We start from the raw sequence: 20,453 nt of genomic DNA on the forward strand, positions 1-20,453 counted from the left end.
TGGTGGTGTCTACAAGGCAGGGGCTGGCTGCACGTGCATCCCACCAGCAGCAGGGTTAGAGCAAGGGCTCTTCATCCAGTGGGGAAGGCCAGACCCCAGCGGAGGCAGGCACAAGAGATTGGCCAGCCCTGGACGTGGGCTCAATGTGCAGAGCAAGAGATGGAGCCTGGATGAAGGTGCCCACACTGGCATCAAGCTTGGGTCTTGGGGAGAAGGACATCACTGGAAAAATGTCACCCCACCAGTACAGCAGATTTTTAGTATTCTCCTCACCATCCCATTTTTCCCTCCTGCTCTGTACCAACTTCTTTTAATTTGCTCATTAAAGGGAGCCGGGTTATTAAAACAAATTGTGGCATTTTCTGTTGAAACCTGTGAAAGAGCTAGATGCCTGAAATTGCCCTCACACTAATGGGTACAGTCCTGGCTCAAGTGAGTTATTGGCAAGCTGCTTGCTGACTCCTGTGGAGCCAAGATTTCACCTCAGATGGAGCCTATCTTTCAATTAAAGGTATTACTCTTAATATTCATTAAAATTCTGTTTAATCCAGGCTCTGCAAGGGGCAAACCCTGAAATTCATTAAGAGTTTTATAAAAAGCCACTGCAAAGGACCACAGGCAGGAAAAGTGGCTCCTGGGGGGAGCAGAGCATGGCGAGAGAGAGCATGCCTTCACCTGGGGAAGGACCAGCACCTGCAGCTCGCCGATGAAGCGTGGGATGGTTTTTAGTACCCCTCTATTTACCCCATGGAAAAGGGAGGCTGGGCATAGAAAAGGTTGGTGGCTCCTTCCCTTTTGTGGCACTTTGGCCTCTGCTCATGCTGCAAGAGAGCACCCAAATGTGGCATCTTGCCCCAAGCTGCCCAGGTGCCCACATAAACCTGAAGAAAAACAACTTGGGCTCGTGCTCCACCTGAACCAAAGCCTCCATCCCCACCACTGTTTGCATTCACTGCACACCTGTGCAAAGCCCTGTAGGCTGCTGGTGGCTTACTGCTGCGTATGACAGAGGTCTTGTGGGCTTCAAAATCCATCTGGAGGCCGTGCTCAGTGAGCCATTGAGTGAATACCCTGAAAAGTTGCCTAGAGGTCTGTAGGTACCTGCCTTGAGACACTCCTGTCAACATGCAGCCAGCTGGCTCGCAGCTCTGACGTTCGCAGTCGGGATAAAAGCGCTGCAGATTGCTGAGGAGAGAAAATGGCTCGGAGGCTGGAGGAGAGAGAAATGAAATGGAAGGATCTCCAGGTGGAGCCTGCAAAAGAGCACACCGGAGAGCTGGGTGCTTCTGCAGGGGCTGAGTCTGGGACCAAGGTGAGATTGGAGACACTTGGACAAAATGCCAGCAACTCACCTCCAGCAGGGAGCTGCAGCCTGGATGCTGCAGAGTTTTGTGACCCCCCCAGATTTGAGTCGAGGTGTCTTGGGACTGTGTTGTAGGTCGCTCTAGTTTCAGTGCTAGCATGTTCGTTTCTATGCCTGTATTTGCAGGTGCTGTGATTTTATATGCAGTTTCACAAGGCTTATAAATATACCCAAATATTTCTTCATTAAATGAGTATTAGTGCATTTTTCAAGGGCTGCAGCCTTAGGTGGTGGCTTGACCCCTGCAAGAAGCCCTGCTCTGCCACATGTGCTAGATGAATTATTTTTGTCTGTCCCTTGTGTTCCTCTGCACCTGTTAATTTCTTTATTTTTATTTTTTATTTCCAAAAGTCATCCTGCAGGGCTGAGTGACCCCTAAATCCCTGTCCCCATTTTGTGCATTTGGCATTCCGCAACTCTGGTTTAGCCCTGGGAGAGTTGCTGCTGCCCACAGTCAGAAGGCAGGCTGCCAGCAGCCCTGCTTTCCTCTCCTCTCAAACATCAGCTGCCTTCCCCAACTAGAAAATATTGCTGTATGAAATACACTGGGTTCCCCAGATCAATAACCCATCAGTACTCTGAACTTGAGGGAAGCAGCCAGTTCCTGCCTCTGCCAGCCAATTCCCTGAGAACCTCTCTCCTTTCTCCCCTGATGCCCTCTAAGATCCTATTTCTCTCTATCCCTCCCCTTTTTCCTCTGTTGCTCCCAAAGTCCATCACTGTTTCTTCTTTTCCCTGTGTTGTTTTATTTCCCTAAACTGTGCCCACATTTCTCTAACTTCTTTCTCTCTACCTCTCCTCTCTTCTTCCAGCCTCTCCCCTCTGCCTCCTCATTACTCCTATCTCTCGGCAAATTGTATGCTGTCATTTACAACTGTAATGATGATGAAATACCTGAGACATGGAAATAGCAGGCATCATTTCCCTCCCTGCCCCTTCCCTCCTCCCCGTACACACAAGGCATATTTCATTTCTCTTGCTTTCCTGCAGCCACAGCACCGGAGCTCCAGCATGCCCGGGGAGCATCAGCATGGTGCCAGCAGATGCAGAAGTGATGAAGGATGGCAGAGAGGGCCAGCTCCCCCGGCTAATCTCCTTCAGGGACCCATCTTGTTACAGACGGAGCAAGGTGAGGGCTGGCTCTTGGAGTACTTCTCACCCAGCCCTCTCTGAGTGCTCTGCAGCGATAGGCAAATCACTTTATCTCTGTGACACAGACGGAGGAGCTGAAACAAATCACCGCGCTGATGAGCGGGAGGGATACTAGCAGAGTGTACCCACTCTTAATGCTTTGAAGGAAAACATCACCGAAGGGGACTAGCCCCAAGGACCAACCATTACATGTGATTGAGTCTCCTGGTGGGAACAGTAACAAAGCTTTCTACCTCAAATCTGGAGTCCGCAATGCACAATTCAGACCAAAGTTTGATGTTCCTCTGCTTCCAGCCTGTTCTTCAGGTGGCAGGGGACAGACTTGCAGTGACAATTTGCAGAGAGCTGGACCTCTGCTGCAGTGTGCCCGCTGACTGAGTGCGGCTGCACACACCTGCAGACCAGCACGGTGATGGGTGTGAATATTTCATGGACAAGTCCATGGGAGACAGGCATGAGCATGTACTTTGACTGGAAGTTGATCCCTGCAGCCCCTGGGCAGACCCAGCCCAGCATCACACCTTGACCTGAGCTACAGGTATCCACAGAGCCACCAGCTCAGCTCCTGCTTGTTCTGCTTGTCCTCACTTGAAACGAGTGGCTTTTACTTGTCCCTTCTCTTGAAATACCTATGCCTGTTCCTACATCGCTTATGTCATTCTTGGTGATCTCAGTAAATCAGAACAGGTAGCCAACTGTTGACTGACACTAGCCGTGCTGGGGATGCTTTTCCAGTGGCATAAGCTGTTTCAGTAAGATAATGAGAAATTAGTCAAGCATTCGTGAACAGATGCTCTTCCTCCTGAAAAACACGGGGCTCGCTTCATTGTTTGAACAAATCTTTCTGCTAAGGCACTGATTTGATGCGACGCGTGCCATTCATCTTCATACAAGCCTCCACGTTGGGCACGACGGGCTGAGGTCAGCCGCTGCCGGCGGGCTGCTTTGGCAGAAGTGGCAGCTGAGCCAAAAGTGCACTCGGGGGTGAGAAGGAAACGTGGGGCTCCTTGTTTCGATGCCTCCCAATGACTCCTCCTGCAGCACTGCTGGGCATCCAGCCACCATGTGCGAGGCCCCAAAACTGATGGCTGCTGTCAGGTTGGCTCTGAGGAGCACATAGGTTCCCCTGTTTTCTTTCCCTGATTAATTTTCTGGAGTGTTATAAAGCATTAAGTCAGGACTAAAGATCCCCACGTGAGTGGCTGGTCTAAGCAGAGCGGTGTGTGACAGTTTTGTTTGTGTTCCCAGAGGAAAAGCAGGACCTACAGAAATCCAGGACCTACAGAAATCCTGCTCTGGGTTCTCAGGGCATTGTCACAGACACGAACCCACCAAGCCCAGCACCTCCATCACGATGTTATCAGCAATTTCTTCATCCACCTGAAGGAGGCCGTCAGGATGGCATACCCCTCACGTACGTACCCCGTACAGCACTGCAAGTGCAGCTCTCTGCAGGGATGTGGTGTGAAATACGTGTGGTGGGTCACCTCCACAGTGTCCTCTCCAGATGGTGAAGTCATAAAGACAGCTCGGTGCGGGCTCTACCATGTTTTGGTGAGCCTTGGCCTGATATGTGTATTTATATATATATAATATATTTTTTTTTGTATTGCAGGAATCCCTGTGTAAGAACACTGCATTACGAAATGGCGTGCATTTCTGGAGTGAGAGCAGACACTGCAGTTTGGAGACTCAGCAGCTTCATCCATAATGGCCCAAACACTCTATAAATGTTGATAAGTTGATACTTGTGCATCCAAAAAACACAGCTCTTCATGTGGGGCCTGGCTGCACCCAGACCCTCAGGACCCTCATTTTATGTCTGGCAGGCTCCAGCAGTCAATTAGCACTTTACACTGGTCCAGCCTCTTGCTCTCAGCTCTGTGTACCAAGGGTGACGCCAGCTCAGCACAGCCCACTGCTCTGGGCTGCTGAAATCCCAGCCTCTTGCAGAGAAGCAGGGAGAGCCAAGGTATGAGAAAGAGGTTATTCCCCTGGATTTACAGCCTCTCCAAAATCTCTACAGCTCTGACACCATCGCATTTATATATATATATATATATATTTTTTTTTTTTGTATAAGCACGCACAGTGGGTACGGTTCATGCACTGTATGAAGCTGTAACCTAATCCATCCTTCTCCTTCAAGGGTGGCACACCTAAAGCCCCAGTTATTCAGACCCACTTCTCCTCCTGGCATGCCGTGTTTATTACTGGCTGTCTTCTGACTATCACAACAAATTCAGATATGAACTCAGTGATGGGCTTCATGGGGCAGAGAAGACAATTATAAGGAGCAGAAATAGCCCACATACACAGCGGGAAGAGCTCTCCGATTCAGAGCCCTTATTATAGATCAGAGTCCGTAAGATTCAAAGTCCATATAGACCATCAGAGACTGCATTTCTTCTGAATCTTGCCTTGGCAAGTAGAAAAAGACCTGTCTGTCATAGAAACAGATTTATTTAACCCTTGCTAGTTTGTTGTGGACCGGTGTAGTAGAAAGAGAGAGGTCTGAAGCTGTGGCCAGGTAGAAGCGGGGCAGAGTGGTACGGAGATTTTGAGATCTGGATTCTGCAGCAGCAGTGGGTGACTTGAGGATCAGCTCCAGAGATGGCTGCTCTAATTGTATCTTGGCCCTGAAAACAGATCCCCAGGCAGAAAATGAAGCCATCTAGTTCTGTCTGTGGGTATCATCTCACTCTCTGCTTTCCCTGTACACTGGTGAGGCTGTCTTCATAAGCAGAGGGGTTCATCAGTGAGGATACAACATACTCTGAGAGCCATTTCTGCTGAAACCCATTCCCTTTCCAACAGGATCACTCCGAATCCTTGGGAAGCCCCTGCTGCTGTAGCAATGTATCTGACCAGTTGCTCCCATTAGAGGGCATTTACGTTTGTTGTTTCCTCTTTGCTGCTTTCCATCAGAGATTTGCACACCTCGCTGCCCAAGCCCGAGAGCTCATCAATGCCATGATATGTTTGTGAGGCCCGTCAAAGCACTGGGATTAGAGGCTTCACAAGCCACCAGTTTTCTGCTGAACGCTTCCCCAACTTTGCCGTCAAATCTGCAACAGCCTCGACCCAATTTCATCTCTCTCTGCCACTCAACCCGAGACAACAGCGTAGGATTTATTATGCTGGGACTTGTGCTCCTGAGCGTGAGGACATTCCCGTTATCAGTGGTTGACAGGCCATCACGAAAACACTGCTGTCAAAGCAACGAGCTGGCGGCGAGCATTTCCCCGAACCCCTGTTTGTCTGCAAACAGCAGCGAAAGAGCAGCTCCTGCTCAGGAAAGCAGCCCTCCAGCGGCTGCGGGGAAATGTGGTCCCCCTGCCCAGGACAGGACCTGGTCCTGGTTTATTATTCTGTAGTATTCCAGCACAGCTCGCCTCATCTGCTCTCCAAAAGGCTCAGCCCAGGCTTTTGCCCCAGCGATGAGGGAATGGGAAACCCTCATGCGATGTTCACAGATTTTAACATTTGCCCTGATGTCTCAAGCCACTCCTTAACCACTTTCCTCTTCTTCCGTACTAAGCCTCCTTGTTAAAATTTAACACCGCCACTCTCAGCACGCTGCTTTTCTTGGCGGGGTGGCCGCTATCACTTCGGATGAGGCCGTCAGAAGCCCCGGTGCCACTACAGCGGCGCTGAGCAGCAGCCCACGTGCATTATCCACAGCTGAGTCCAGGCCAACCCTTACCGTGTGCCCCCGAGCCAGCCTGCCTAAAACGCGATTGTTTAAATGTCACATCGGGAGCACCTCTGCCAGGAAGTTCTGAGTGCAAAAATATATGTTTGGGAAACATTGGCGTGTTTTATCTCTTTCTGGGGGCTGGTCTGGTTCGTGGGCAGCCTGCCTCGCTCGGTGTCTGTTCTCTGGAGGCCCAGCCAGGTCACAGCTGCTTGGTTATTTCTGATAACGGCTGTGGGGTTTCCATCGGACACAAAGCCTGAGCCCAGGGCATTACGTCCCTCAGCATTTCAAGTCCTTTCCTAAATTTCCAGGGGGCTTTATTGCTCCATTTCCTCCACAGGCATTTTCCCTCTAATAATGTGTCACAAACTAATGAAAAAAGAGGAAAAGACTGCCTGAGACCATCTTGTGACACAAATAGCCACAGCCAGATATTAAAGGTGGCTTTTAGTACCTTGCTCCCTCCTCCCAGAAGATCCTTCATCCTCGTGAGACACTTCACTGCAGTGCCCACGGGTACTAAAAGATGATGGACGACCCTTGCTCTGAACAAGCCCCCTGGCTGGAATTTCATCACCGAAATTCAGAAGCCTTCCTCATCTCAAAAATCAGATTTTTGGCAGCCTGTGGTTCCCATCCAGGTGGCGGTGTGCAGGGCACGGCGCAGGCCCAGCTCTGCTGTGGGTGGGCTGGGGGTGAGCAGAAGTCTGCCTCCCTAACGAGGAAGGAAGCCCAATTAATCCCATTCAGACTCAAAGCCTACCATCAGAGGAAGGCTGAGAGTTCACTGGAGAATTGCTCTACATAGCTGCATTTTTATTGTATTAATTTCCTGGCTGCTCGGTCGGAGGATGCTAAAGCATCTAACATTTACACAGAGAAAATGATTTGGAAAATGGTGGGGATCAACATTACCTCAGAACAAAAAGTCTGCATTTGCCCAGCTGTGCTCATTCCAGGAACAACGCTGCCTTTCCAAGGGAGATGGGCATTAAGCTGGGGTCTCTGTGCTGGGGGCTGGCTCCCAGTGCTGGGATCCTGGTGAAGCTGAAGCTTGCAAATTCACAAACTGAGCATGGGGGCAGCTCTGTGGTTAGGTGGGGGGACTTCTGGACGTGGTCTTTGTGCAGTCTGCAGAGGTCCTTTCTGCCAGGCTTCACAGCCTGAACCCATCAGTTCCCACCTGAGTCCTTTCCCACTTGGCAGCCTGTGGGTGGCTTTGGCCAGCAGCATGTGTGCTTTAGCATATTTTTGGCCAAGCCCGTGCCCTAACATGCCGCTGAGTTCTGTGATGTGCCTGTGACCGGCCCCTCGCAGTGCCTTCACCTACACTCATCCAAGAAATAATTGGATGGTTTGAAGTGCAGCACCCTTTTACTTCACAGATAATAAATTTCATATCTGCTCTGATTCGGGGCCGAGAGATATGAGCTCTCTCCAGAGCTGGCCATGGAGGCAATTTCATTTCACTTCTGCTGACACAGGAAGAAGTCTGGGGGGCCGAGCGCTGCTGCTGCTGATTGCTGTGTTAATAACCCCCTCCTGCCCCGGGGGTCCTGCCTGTGCTCTTGCACCTCTGCTCCCTCATCACATGTGCGAAACACCCAGAGCAGCACACAAAATCGGTGTGGAGCCAAAGTTATGAAGGTCCGCAGGGCTGTTTAATCCACCAGCAGCTCAGCTGGCTCCCATTCAGCACGCACAGCTGGGGCAGGCGAGCAGGCGGGGGGGGAGGCAGGAAGGACTGGTGCCTGTGCTCACGCAGAGGCCAGTGAAGCTGCTAATTTTCAGCAGCAGAGTGTCCTCAGCCCTCACAGCTTCGTCCCTGAGCTGGTGGCATTTGGCAGCCCTCCTTGGGGCCCCACATCCCCAGGCAGGTCTCTGTGAGCTGCAGATAAAGGGTTGGTAACAAATAACTGCCAGCCTGGAGGAGCCTGAGCTGGGGTGCGTGATGGGGGCACGGGCAGTGCCGCATCCTGCTCCATGGGATACTCATCTGCATGGCGGGCAATCCTTATTAATTAAGTGGTATCGGTTTGGCTAATGAGGTGGGTCTTTGGGATTGGGGAGTGACTTCAGCATGGCTGGTGAGAGGTGGAGAAGAGAGGCGTGCTGACAAGTGTTGCACAGCAGCCAGGGCATGCCTGAAAACGCCCCTGTAACCAGCAGAGCCATGGAACGGAGGAGAAGCCCCATATGCTGGGAGCCCCTGGGGCTTTGTGTCCCCTCACACTGCCCCACAGGAGGCACGGGGCTGGGATGAGCCGGGGATGGAAGGGGGCATGGTGCCGGGCATCCTGCGCGTGAAGCCAGGCAGATTTCCCCTCTGCTACAAAAGTGATGTTGAGTTTTTAGATCAATAGCCTCACCTTCTAAAATGTTCCAGAAGAGCCTGTAACGATTTTTAATCTGTTCTAAATGTCAGAACAAACAGCATTTCCTTCTGAAAGGCTTTGCAGGAGGCCACGCCGGCAGCTGCTCGGCCCCGCAGCGGGTCAGGCAGCTGCCCCGGCAGCAGCATCGCGCCCCAGCCCTGGCCTCAGCAGCGAGCTCTATTTCTTGCCTGATTTCTATTAAAGCTGCAATAGCTGCAGAGAGAAGTGCTGTGCCCAGGGCAAAGCTCTCTCCCTCTCACTGCTCTGTGTAGATGCCCCTGGCACCTGCCTGGTGTGAGGTGTCCCCCCCAGAAGGGGTCCCGCCTGCAGCAAGCGGTGCTGGGGGGTGCTCAGGAGGACCCTCGGGGATTTGCAGGGGGTTCAAATCACATCTGCTGCCTGCTTTGGTATCCCCTACCTCGCAGCCACATCGTTTTTCTCACATTCCCTTTGCCAGGCCCCTCCTCCAGGCTGCGGGAGCAAAAGTGGCAGAGATGGGAAGATGGTGAATGCATGGAAATAGGTCAGAGCCAAGGAACTCCGGTGGGTGTGGGCAGAGACGGTAAGGTCCCCAGGTGTGCAGGTCCCTGAGGTGGGCAAGCGTTAGGCTATTTATGCAAGGAAATGATAGAGGGGCACACCTTGTGAAAATCTGTGTTACCACACTTGAAATAACCCCAGACAGCCTGGCCCTGAGTGGCACGGGGGTTAGGAAACCTCCCCAAGCCTTTCTAACATGCCCCAAGTGGGGATTTGGGAGCGGGTAGGAGTGGTGGGCACTGTGCTGCAGCTGGCACCCAAGGCAGAGCTGCCAGAGGAGAGCAGGGGGCTGCGGTGTGATGCCCCTGTCAGTGGCAATTTCCCCGTGCCATCCATCGCCCTGCTGGAGGCACATCCACCTCTCAGCAGGGCAGGCAGGGAGGCAGCTTCCCGTGCCCGTGCCTTCCCATTTCTCTCCCCTTTCAGGGCCTTGATCGTGTCAAAAACCTCCGCGTTTCTCTTTCACAACCTATTTAAGGGCTGCTCTGTCTTATTTATAGTTCCTTTCCCTACCATTGTACGCTGAAAATTATCAGGGGCTCAGCTTTCCCCTGCAGCAGAGCTGAGGCTGGAGCCCAGCCCACATCCCCGGGCACCCCCAGGCACCTCTCCAGGCACCCTCATGCCCCTGGCACCTGGCTTCTGCCCAGCAGCGTGCGAAATGCTTAGCAAATGGCATACCTGCCCCAGCACACGGGGTTTTTTAGGGCTCCAAACTTCTCAGTCACGTTTGCTAACAAGTTTTGTCTGAAAATGTACCGGATAATTTGTCCCTGAGAAATGTCAAAACATTTTGTTTAGACATTTGCTAAATGAACCATCCTGGCTTTGTTTCAAGACGACAGATCCATCTCAAAGCTGACCTGGTTTTTAAGTTTCTAAAGTTTTTTTTTTTTTCTTCTTCTTCTTTTTTTTTTTTTTTTTTTTTTTTAACTGCAAAATCATGTGGAATGTTTTATGGTATGCACTGACCCCTTTACTTTATTTCGTGAAAACCTCCATCGCTTTTCCATTTGGTTTGAATGAGAAGCTCTGCACCTTCCCCCTGTGGTGGAGGGCTAGGGCCGGTGAGCAAACGATGAAACCCACTCTCCCCATAGTGCTGAGCCTCCCCGTAGTGCTGAACCCCCCCAAGCCTCCCCCTCACTTCGTGCTGGGGCACTGGCTCAGATGCCCACGTTTCTGTGGGTTGCCTGAGCCCTCTCCCTCCCTGAGAGCTTGCTCCAGTGCCCCAGCCCGCCACCCGGGGAATACAAACGCTGCCTTCGAGGCTGCGTGCACTCCTCCTGCCCCCACACCTTGTTTTCCATTAAAAGCAGAGATTAGTTTCTGACTTCACTGGTTGGAAAAGCACCAAGGAAGGAAAAATGAAGCAGACCGCGGGGGAAAGAGCTGCAGGAGAGGACAACCAGGGCCAGCACCAGCTCTGCCCCAAGCAGGGCACAGCTCGCATGTGGGTCCCCAAAACCTTCCACGTGGGATACAAATCCCCCCTCGTGCCCTGGCCTGGCTGAGGCTGAGCTGCAGCATCCTCCCACCCCTTCTCCCACCCCACAGCAGCGCAGGATGGGGAGAAACCCTCGTTTCCCTCCATCGGCTTCCCCGCACGGCTGACACCGATTGCTATGGAAACCTGGGGGATGCGGGGAAGGGGCACCCACTGCTCCCCGGCAGCGGGAAGGGATGTGGTGACAGGGGTGCCTCTGCGGGGCTGAGCCCAGAGCCGAGCCGCTGTGAGGAGGCGGAGGGTGAGCGCTGGCTCCTGGCTCACCCTCCCCATCCCGGGTGGTTCGGAGGTGCTGGTTGCTGCCTCCCGTCCATCCTGTGCTTTTCCTCTCTCTCTGCATCAGCTGTGACAAGAGCTCCAGGCAGAAAAGCACTTCCCTCACCAGCTGGGGACTGTTGCCAGATTTCGGCTCCTCCAGCCTTTCTTCCCCCAGCAATGCACAGAGGTTTTTTCTTCCTACGTGCAGCTCAAAGGCTCTTCTGTTTCACTTTCTTGTGAGGACTATCAAAGCGCTCACAGATTTTTTTTTTTTTTTAATGTTTAGCAGCTTTTGAGAGGGGTCCCAGCACAGGTGAACCGCTCTCACCAGGCACAGGCTCTGCTTTCCCCCCACAAGCACTGCAAATTGAAAGGCAGCCAGAGGGAGAAAGTCCCCTAATTAGAGACCCGGTGCCCCCATCCCTCCTCCTCCTATCCAACCCCAGCAAAAGTCCAGGAGCGTCCCTCTGGGGCACTGAAACCAGCTGCTGCTGCTGCTGCCTCCCTTGGCTAGGCTCGCACACCTCCTGGCAGCTCCACAGACATTTGAGGAAAACACGTGCAACTTTTCTTCTGCAGAGACCAGATCAGTTTTGTCTGCCCAAGCTGTGTCCGCAGCCCTCTCTCCTTGCGGTCTCTCTCCCTTGTGAAGGGAGGAAGGCTCCTGCCACAGGACGTGCTCTTATCTCCCTACTGCAGGTCATGAAGTGGCGCGAGCGAAGGCTGAGAGCAAGCAGGAGATACTAAAACGAGGCTCTCTGTGTGGGCACGCTCTGAAACGGGGCAACAGCACGGCAAATACCGGGGTTGTCAGCCAGGAACACATCAGAGAGGCATACAATAGGGAGCGTTGGGCTTTTAAGGATGTCTGAATGCTTCCTCCTGCTTCTCCCCAACTCTGTTTCCTCTGGGGTAAATTCATAAAGAACAAATCTTTTCCAGAGCCATCAGCTCTGTCCAGCTGGGGCAGGGAAGGTGCAGGAGCCCAGGAGATGGACGTGTGCTGCCTGCAGCCCTGGCTGCGGTGCCATTTACCAGCTCAGGAGGTGAGGGATGCAGAGAGGGAGCTGCTCACCAGGACTCAGGACAGTGGTTTTGTTCAGGTGGTGGCATAAAACAGGTGGGTGTCGCTTTGAGTCCTCCCAGAGTCCTGGGCTGTGACAACTCACACAGGGAATTACAGAAGGATGGAGGGAGACCTAGAAAATGCTCCTTGCTCGAGACGGGGCTTAGTTAGGCTCCTGTAATTAACGACTGCGGCTCTCCTAAGAAAGATTCCAGCTGCTTCGCTCTGCAGCCGGCTCCATCAATTTGCTCTCACGCAACCGATACACACCAAAACTCATTCCTGTGAGGAAAAGAACAAGGATGTAAAAATCAAGTGCATCTGTGAAGTGGGAGTGGGAGGGGAGGGAGCAGAGGGAGTGCAGACTCCAAAGGAAGCAACACAAATCATCATCCCTGGGAGGATACTGTCACCTTCCTCCAGGCCAGAGAAGCTTGTAGGGTCACGGGCAGCTGGTCCTGCAGTGCCTGGAGAGCTGTAGAAGGTGGAGACCTCTGGTAGCAGAGGTCTTGGGCAGCTTTAAGTGCCTTGCACCTTCTGACAGCCACTACTGTTCACAAATTTGTTCTCCTGCACTGGAGCTAGGGGAGGCTCAGTGATCATCTCCTGCCCATGGGGCTGTCTGCTTTGGGGAAAGAAGAACAGGACACATGCCTGCCAAGCTGTGTCCTTTCCCATTTCCCTCCCCACTGTTCCACCTCCTTGCTGCTTCAGAAAGCCAATGGTTTCTCGCAGCCCTCATCCGCTTGATCTCCTGACCCTGTTGCTCCGCTCCAAGGCTGGATCTTTTCAGCCCTGCTCTTCTCTGGGCTATTCACCCTTCTCCCATACCAGGTCCATTTTCTCTTCGCTCTCTCACTGTGCTGGAGTTCGCTTTGATTTGCAGACACAATTTTCTCCCATGTAATTCAGCTCTGCCCTGTGAATTGGCTTTTCAGTGACACATTTTTGCTTGGCTCGAAGAGGATTAAGTAACTTCTTTCACCACAGCCGTCCTATTTCTGGCCTGTGCCTGTTATCTGGGAACATAGGGAGGCAGCAGCAGGGGAAGCGCTTTATGAACGGGCCGAGGGATCTGCCACACAGTTCCACTGCTCCCCACAAAGCTTGTGCAAGTGCTAGCAGATAAAGCTCTGCTAACAATAGCATCTTTCCGTTATTTCCACCCCTGTCACCAAAGTCATTCCCTTTACCACATGCTATTAGCTCTTCCCTGCCCCTGAGTGAAAAGTTTCTATATTTAACATGAATCTACCAGGTCTGAAGTTTCCAGCAGGCATGCGTGGGTATGCAGAGAGCCAGGGGAAGCTTGCAACATGGGCTGCTGGGAAGAGCTGGCCAGGGCATGGCCATCCTTGCTCATGAGCTTGCTGTGCACAAACTCTGAGTTTGTGCAGCAAAAGCCTTCCTCCATACCCTCCACTGCAGCACCTCGCAGAGCCCAGCCTGCACTGCCTGGCAGCGGGAGCACATCCTCCTGTGAACCATGCAGGCTTTCCCAGTGCAAGCTGCAAAAGCCTCTGGAGTGCAGGAACGCTGCCCTCAGCTCCTTGCTTCAGGGAGATGCCCATGGCTCAGGGACCGTTGTCCATGTCTCCCAAGAAAGAGCTCCCATCCAAACCCTGGGAGCGTGTTGGGTAGTAATTCTTCTGGGGTGAAATCCTGCACGTTCAGCAATGCTGTCTGCTCTCCCCTTGATGAGCCACCACAAACCTGGCTGACCGTGAGAGCTCTGACACACGAGAACAGCACTTTGGCAGACTGTAGCAAGGAAAAGGACTGTGCTTGAGGAGCCCTCGCCTCACCTGCCCTGTGGACCACCGTGCTAACTCCTGGGCAGACAGAACTCTGTTATCCTCTGCTTCAGCATCTGTGAAGGACCAGTGGGGCAGACACGGAAGGAGAGCTCTACACATCCCGTCCATGGATGACTCAATTGCATCAGGCTAGAACAGGGCAAGACACGAGCTTTTTCCCTCAGTAACCAAGATTAGACCATGAATAAGAGGAATTAGCTAAAGGTCAAGCCAGCTAGAACAAGAATAATGAACACAGGCTTAAGGAACAGCTGTGTGCAATTTCTCAAAGTACAGCAAATTCTCTTCTTTTTTTTTGACTCAGTAGCTTGGGGGGGGGGCATAGATGTTAGCAGGGGCCAAGAGCTTGTCTGGCAGGGGGCTGGCAAGTCCCATCAGACAGCAGACACCTGTTTTCTCTGCCTTGCACCCTCCGAGTCGCACACAAAGGCAATCAGCCTTGCCTTTGATGCCCAGCTCTCTGATGGTCACAGCCTCCTGGAGCAGGCCATGCTGCCTCCTTGCAAGAAGGTCGCTTGCTCCTGAGGTCAAGGTCGTGTTCCCTGGCGCCTCCAGTTCGAGAAGATAAGGTCTGAGACTCTGAGGAGAAGTCTTTGTCATTAACCCTCAGCCCTTCGGACCAGGAGGAGCTGGAACACGCCGACCTTTGGAGCCCGCTGGAAAGTTCAATTAACTTCAAGGGCCTGTTCTGGGAGCGCTCACTGAGGAAACAAAGAGCCCTGAGAAGTGCGGGAGTGCTGTCATCAAATCCTTCTAAACGTCCCTATTTTTAGAAGGGTGAAGGGGAGAAGGGAGCTGAAGCCAGCACCTTGGAGCCCCAGCGCACGGCATGGCGGCAGCCACCACGGGCCTCTCCCCACAGCCGAGTGCCTCAGGCCCCAGGCCCGGGACAGAGGGGGAGAGGGGCCTGGGGTGGTTGCACAGTTTTTAATTTTTAATTGTTTTTTTTTTTTTTTTAAAAGAGATGAAGCTCCACTTTCACCACCCCACCCCCATGGTCAGAAAATGAGACCCACAGATAGAGCTGGAGATAATGGCAGGTTGCCATGGAAATGTGCATTTAGTCTCGCTGTTTCCATGGCGACCGAAAGACATACCATTCTGTGCCTCCGAAGGATGCCAAAGGTAAATGAGCACTGATTAAAACAGGGGCACAAACTTGGGCTCTAATCAACCACAAAGACTAGGGCCATAAACTCTTATTGCTCAAGCAGGAAATATTAAGAGCCGCGCGAGCGCTGGGAAGGCCAGCGGCAGGAAGCCCTGCGCACAAACTGCTCCCCGCAGAGCCAGGAATCGCCGCCGTGCCCAGCTTCAGCTGCCTCATCACGGCTCGTCCGTCCACGGCCCACCCCAGGTCCACGACCCATGAGTTGTTTCCTTTTGGGGTATTAAAAAAAAAAAAAAAAGCCACTTGCACTCTAACCCTGGAGGCTACGTAGAGCAAACTCACCTCTGAGAACCTACCAAGATCTAAACTGCACCATTAATCCTGTGCCTAGCCCCTAATAGTGCTTGATTCGAGGATTCGTCCTCTTCAAAAGGGAAAAAAAAAAAAAAAAAAAGCAATAAAAAAGATTACCCAAATGGAAGACTTTGATGCGATACAGGTGGCTGCACTTTATTCTTGCCAAAGCTCTGTCTCCTTGAATCATGGTTCTCTCTCCACGCTGGCTGACAGTCGTATCAAACAAACCATTATGCAAAGTTATCCCTTCCTCTGCTGCCAATCTCGCCGGCAGCCACGGCCTGTTCCAGAGGAGGATGGTGCACGCTGGGCGAGAGCTCACGTTGGCATGCATGAAAGAGCAGGCAAAGAGGATGAAGCATCAAAATGGTGCAGATCCTCTCCCACACTGCTAACGAACCCAACTGCTGCATTTGTGGGAGGAAACCGCACGCAGGTCAGGCCTCGAGCGTGTGTTGTAGCAGCTCGTCCTAAAAGTACAAATTGCGTGCTCTGAATTAGGTGAGCTCCTCTGGCCAGCCCCAGCTAAGGGTAGGATTTAATAGTGGGGTTTCTACCACTTTGGTTTTTACTTCCCGCTGCTAGCAGATGTTCAAAACGCTTGCAAGGCTGAAGGGAGTTGTGATGCAAAAGCAGTTGTCTTCACAGTGTGGGACACGGACAAGAGAAGCCTTCTTTCATGCACTTTTGCTTTCCTATTATTGCCTCCTCCACCATTTAGTGATTCCTCCCCCAGGTACTGGATTCAGGCAAGCCCTAAGAAAGCAGGAAATTATACTACTGCGTGGGGGAGGCAGAAGCCCAACCAGGTGTCATTGGTAGGGTATGGGCTGCAGAGCCACCCACCCCAAATGCTCTTTATAGCAAGTAGTACCACAGAGAAGTCCACCCAAGGTGAACATGGCCTTCTCACACATAACCCTAACCCACAAGAAAAGGAGCATGACAAAGGTCAGCTATTTCTGTACTGCTTCCTGGAAGAGGGGCAGGTTACCCATGGTTTATAAGTGGCAGTAGCTACCTAGTTTTAAGAACAGAGCTGGAATGCTGCTCTTAAACAGGCTGAGGATGTGCTGGTCATCTACCAACAAGTCCCTACAGAGCTCCAACACGCCCTGACCAAAGCGAGTATTTCTATTCCACTTTCCCCTTCCCACCTGTCAGTGACACTGATGATTGTGCCCTTTCCCTCGAAGTTTTATCTTAACACAGGTTTCCATAAATATCTTTCTTGATCATTCATTCCTTGTCAGGTGGGTGAACTGAGAGAATCCTTCATGTGGGAGCAGAGAAAGATTTTCCACTGCGGTTTCTCATTTGCAGTGAAGCAAAGGCAGAATCTCCAGCTCCACACTCCTGCCCCGTTCTCAGGGTTTCAGTGCAAGTCACTGCCCAGTCAGAAATGAATTCCTCTTATAAACCTCTGCTTCCATCTTTTTCTTTAAAAAAGGTCACTGGTCTTTACCCACAGCCTATAGTGTGGTGACAACTTTGCCCTCTAAGGCTATTATTCAGTGTATAAACCTCAACAGTTTGTTTCCCCCTTTCAGGGGAAAATCCAGTCTTTTCTGCCTACACAGCCAAAATTCAACAGTGGCACATCCACCCCCCCTTTGCTGACTTTCTTCACGTAGACAGAAGTTTCAAAGTTTCCAATTTCGGATGTACTGACATGCTTTTTTTAGAGCCAGTGGGGTTCTGGAGACAACAGACAGCCCTTTGCATCCATTCCCTATTGGGAACTGGAAGACTAGTAGTTTTGGCCAGTAGGTTATAGCTACTTACAGGAAGCTGGAGGCCAAGGAGCAGCGTACTGTAGAGCTGGAACCTTTCCAGCTCCTAGCAGTTTCTCTGATCTAAAGACGACACCGCTGCAGAGCTAGAACTCAGCTCCAGACTGCCTCCAGGCAAAGAAGCTTATGCTCTTGCCTCAGTCCTGCAAGGAGCACACCTCACCTCACTCCAGATGCAAGTCTAAATATCTGTACATGCCCAGTATAGTGAATCCCAAGGAGTAAGGGGTCCACCTAGTGCAGTTCGAGCAGTACTGCCAGAACCGCAGGCAGACAAGCTTCCAGTGAGCCCAGTGACAAGCTGCTGGTTGACACTGGTGTGGGAAAAAAACCCTCATCCTCTGTACAGTCCCCAGGAGGGGGGAGGTGGCAAGTTACCTTAAAGTGGTGGCACTCCATGTGGACAGCACTTATTTGATTTACTTCAGCAGTGGGAGTGAGTAAAGGCAAGTGGCACTTGGTTAGGTTCAGCAGAGACAGCACAGTCACATTTTGTAAGAACAGTAACCCAAGACACAGGAGCTAAAGACAGGTTTTCATTTAGGAAAAAAAAAAAAAAAAAAGCCTCGCTAGTTCCTGGTTTGCTTCCTTCCCTTCAGTACTACTGCACTTACATTTCCCACAACAAAAATGCCAAAAGATACTTGACCAAGGTCAAATTGTATGAAACATATCAAGAACTAGATAACGTACTCTCTAGTTCAGAAAGCAATGCCTCCTGCCATCTTTCATTGCTCGGTTACCCCACCTCAAAGAAATTAAGTTTATTTAACGTATTCTTCCTACAGAAGCCTTTAGGTCTTATAGTTCCTTTCAAAGGCATTTCGGGCAAACATCCCACTCAAGATTTGGGAGCTTAAGGGTAGGGCCCGGACATCCTGCTGAGGTTTAGACAAATCTTTTAACCACATCTTTTTACTCCCTGTTACAAACCGGGACAGTGCTACATCCATCTCTCTCTGCTGGGGACACAACTACATAGAACATAGTCTTGTTGATTTCAAGAAACAGAAGTCGAAAAGGCTAAACCAAAGGAACTGCTGCTCCAAAGCCCAACCGCATTCAAATGACAAAGCTGCAGCAGATCACAAATGAACTCCAGTAACATTTACAGACGAAGCTAACACTGTCTGGCTATAAACTGAGCACTAGAAATCAGTAGGCAGACGTGTAGCATATGTACGCACTGCTGACTAGCTTAGGAAGGAATCTGTTAAGTTCAACAACAACCACAAAAATACCTGCGGCACAGAGCCTCAAAAAGTTCATGGTTTGCCACAAACAGCTTCCTTGAAACCAAAGTCACGCAGCGCTCCCTGACTCACGTGAAAGAATCAAGCCTTCGACAATTTGGTTCTGATCAGATAAAACATAAGAGAGGGAACAAAAATAGTTTCTCTATCTCTCCTTTCACACAGAAGCAGATGAATCACTGTGATTTAAAAGACATCTAGTGGCAGATAAAAAGCTACAGAAAACAAGTAATCAAAAGGACGTTATTCTGGAAACCTCTAGATTTCCCATTTTTATTGGAGTTTCATAAAGGAAAGGAGATATTTCATTCTTTTCGTAAGACCAGGCAGACAGGCAGATTAAATGGTGAAGCAAGTTTTTCTCTGACAACTTAGTCAAACTGACTTGAGGACCCTTAAACAATACTTTAGAACCTCCTCTACCTGCGTCACCTAGACTGCCCTTCCTGCTGAGAAGGCAATGAACATACTATGACACCTGACACTTTGTTATGACCTAAAATTCCAAGTCAGGTGTAGGAACAGCCTACAATAGCACTGAGGCATGGAGAGCTAAGTATTTCATTTATATACACACACACACACCACCTTTTTTCTTTACTTTTTTAATAAAAGAAATAAGCTATTAATTCTTGCCACCTCAATCTTTTAGTGTCACTTACTCTGAACAAGGCAAAACTTCAGTCCTAGGGACTGACAGCACCACTGTAGATTCCTGGGACTGAGACAGGTCTGCTGGGCAAAAGGAAAGCAAAGGGTCTGCAAAAGCCCACTGAATGTTGGAGGGCGGACAGCCAGCAACAGTGGTAGGTGACAGCCCAATTCAGCTGAAAAACAATGAATAAGCAGCAGATGCTGGAATGAATCCAGATTCTACCCACTAGAAATACACAAGTAATACCAAAAAAACTCAAATGATTTTTTTTTTTTTTGTAAGAACTTTCAATAAGCACACATGCATACAGCCTTCTCTTGGCAGAGACGAGTGGTTCCACATTCAGGACAAGGCAGGTGAGTCAGCACCACCTGGCAGGTGGTTCACAAGGTGCTGAAGATGCTCCTGAAGATGCTCCTTTGTGCGTGCTCACGGCTACTTCATGTTTCTAAAGGGGAGGCCAACAAGTCTTGGAGACAGGCTCAGTTCAGACACACACACACACAGCTGGAGCCATCTGTAACTGCTGTATTACAGAGTAAGGGAGATGAGAAGGAACAGCTGGGAAAAGAGTGAGCAAAAACCCTCTGGAGACTGCCAGAAAATGCCTGCAGACAGTGTTCATCCACAAGAAGTCCCGTCAGAATTTGACAGAGAAGGAGGTCCCACAGGAGCACCCCTTCTCTGCCTGGGGGTTGCTCACCACCTGGAAGGAGCTGCGAATCAGCTCCTGGCTGAAGTCCACCATGGAGCCTTTCACAAAGGCCAGGCTGTCCACATCCACAACCACACGGGCGCCACCTTGTTCAAACACCCTGCAGAAAAGCAACGTAATCAAGCATTAATTGTGCCGCAGAGCTGACAGAGAAGCAGTCTGAGCACCTTCCTGAATTCACAGGCGTTTTTCCTTCAGGTCAGGGTACCACATCGCACACACCTTTCTTGTCACCCCTGCAAAGCACAGGGGTGCTGACCCCCACCACCCCCGTTTGTCCTTGCCTGTCATCGGGATTGACAACTGTGTCCAGGGAGAACTTGTACTGGAACCCGGAGCAGCCGCCTCCTTCCACCTGCAGCCTGAGGAACTCGGAGCCCTCCGCGATCTCCAGCAGCCTCTGCAACAGGCAAACACAGGCACACAACCACGACGGAGGATCCAAACACACAGATGAGCGCTCCAACCGTGCCTAGAGCAGGCGGGGCGCTTTGGCAAGCCCTGCCGGGGCCCTACCTTCACGCAGCTCTGGCTGAGGTACACCTGCCCCTCGCCCTCCGTCGGGCCCGGCTGCGAGGAGGACGATGCCCAGCGCAGCGCCCGTCCTCGGAGCGGCGGTGCGGGACGCCAGCTGCCTCGGGGAGAAAAGGGCAAGCCTCAGCGCCGGCTCCCAGCACCGGGCGGCGACGCTCCGAGCCCAACACCCCACCACCACCACCGCGGGGCCGGTACCTGGCCCGGCAGCCCAGCGCCAGCCTCCAGCAGCGCCTCAGCGCCCCCGGCGCCGCCAT

At 51.5% G+C, this 20,453-nt stretch overlaps 1 protein-coding gene across 1 annotated transcript; it reads right to left on the bottom strand.

The window, feature by feature from the left end:
* Positions 1-18,888: 18,888 nt before the first annotated feature.
* ISCA2 (iron-sulfur cluster assembly 2) lies at positions 18,889-20,453 on the bottom strand. The gene is made up of 4 exons (XM_032187972.1): positions 20,395-20,453; positions 20,179-20,293; positions 19,947-20,062; positions 18,889-19,762 (listed from the first exon to the last, which is right to left on the bottom strand). The coding sequence occupies exons 1-4, from the start codon at positions 20,451-20,453 to the stop codon at positions 19,588-19,590; spliced, it is 465 nt and encodes a 154-aa protein (XP_032043863.1). The 3' UTR covers positions 18,889-19,587.

The sequence above is a fragment of the Aythya fuligula genome, chromosome 5 (assembly GCF_009819795.1).
Source record: "Aythya fuligula isolate bAytFul2 chromosome 5, bAytFul2.pri, whole genome shotgun sequence".
In the NCBI taxonomy this organism is placed as follows: Eukaryota; Metazoa; Chordata; class Aves; order Anseriformes; family Anatidae; genus Aythya; species Aythya fuligula.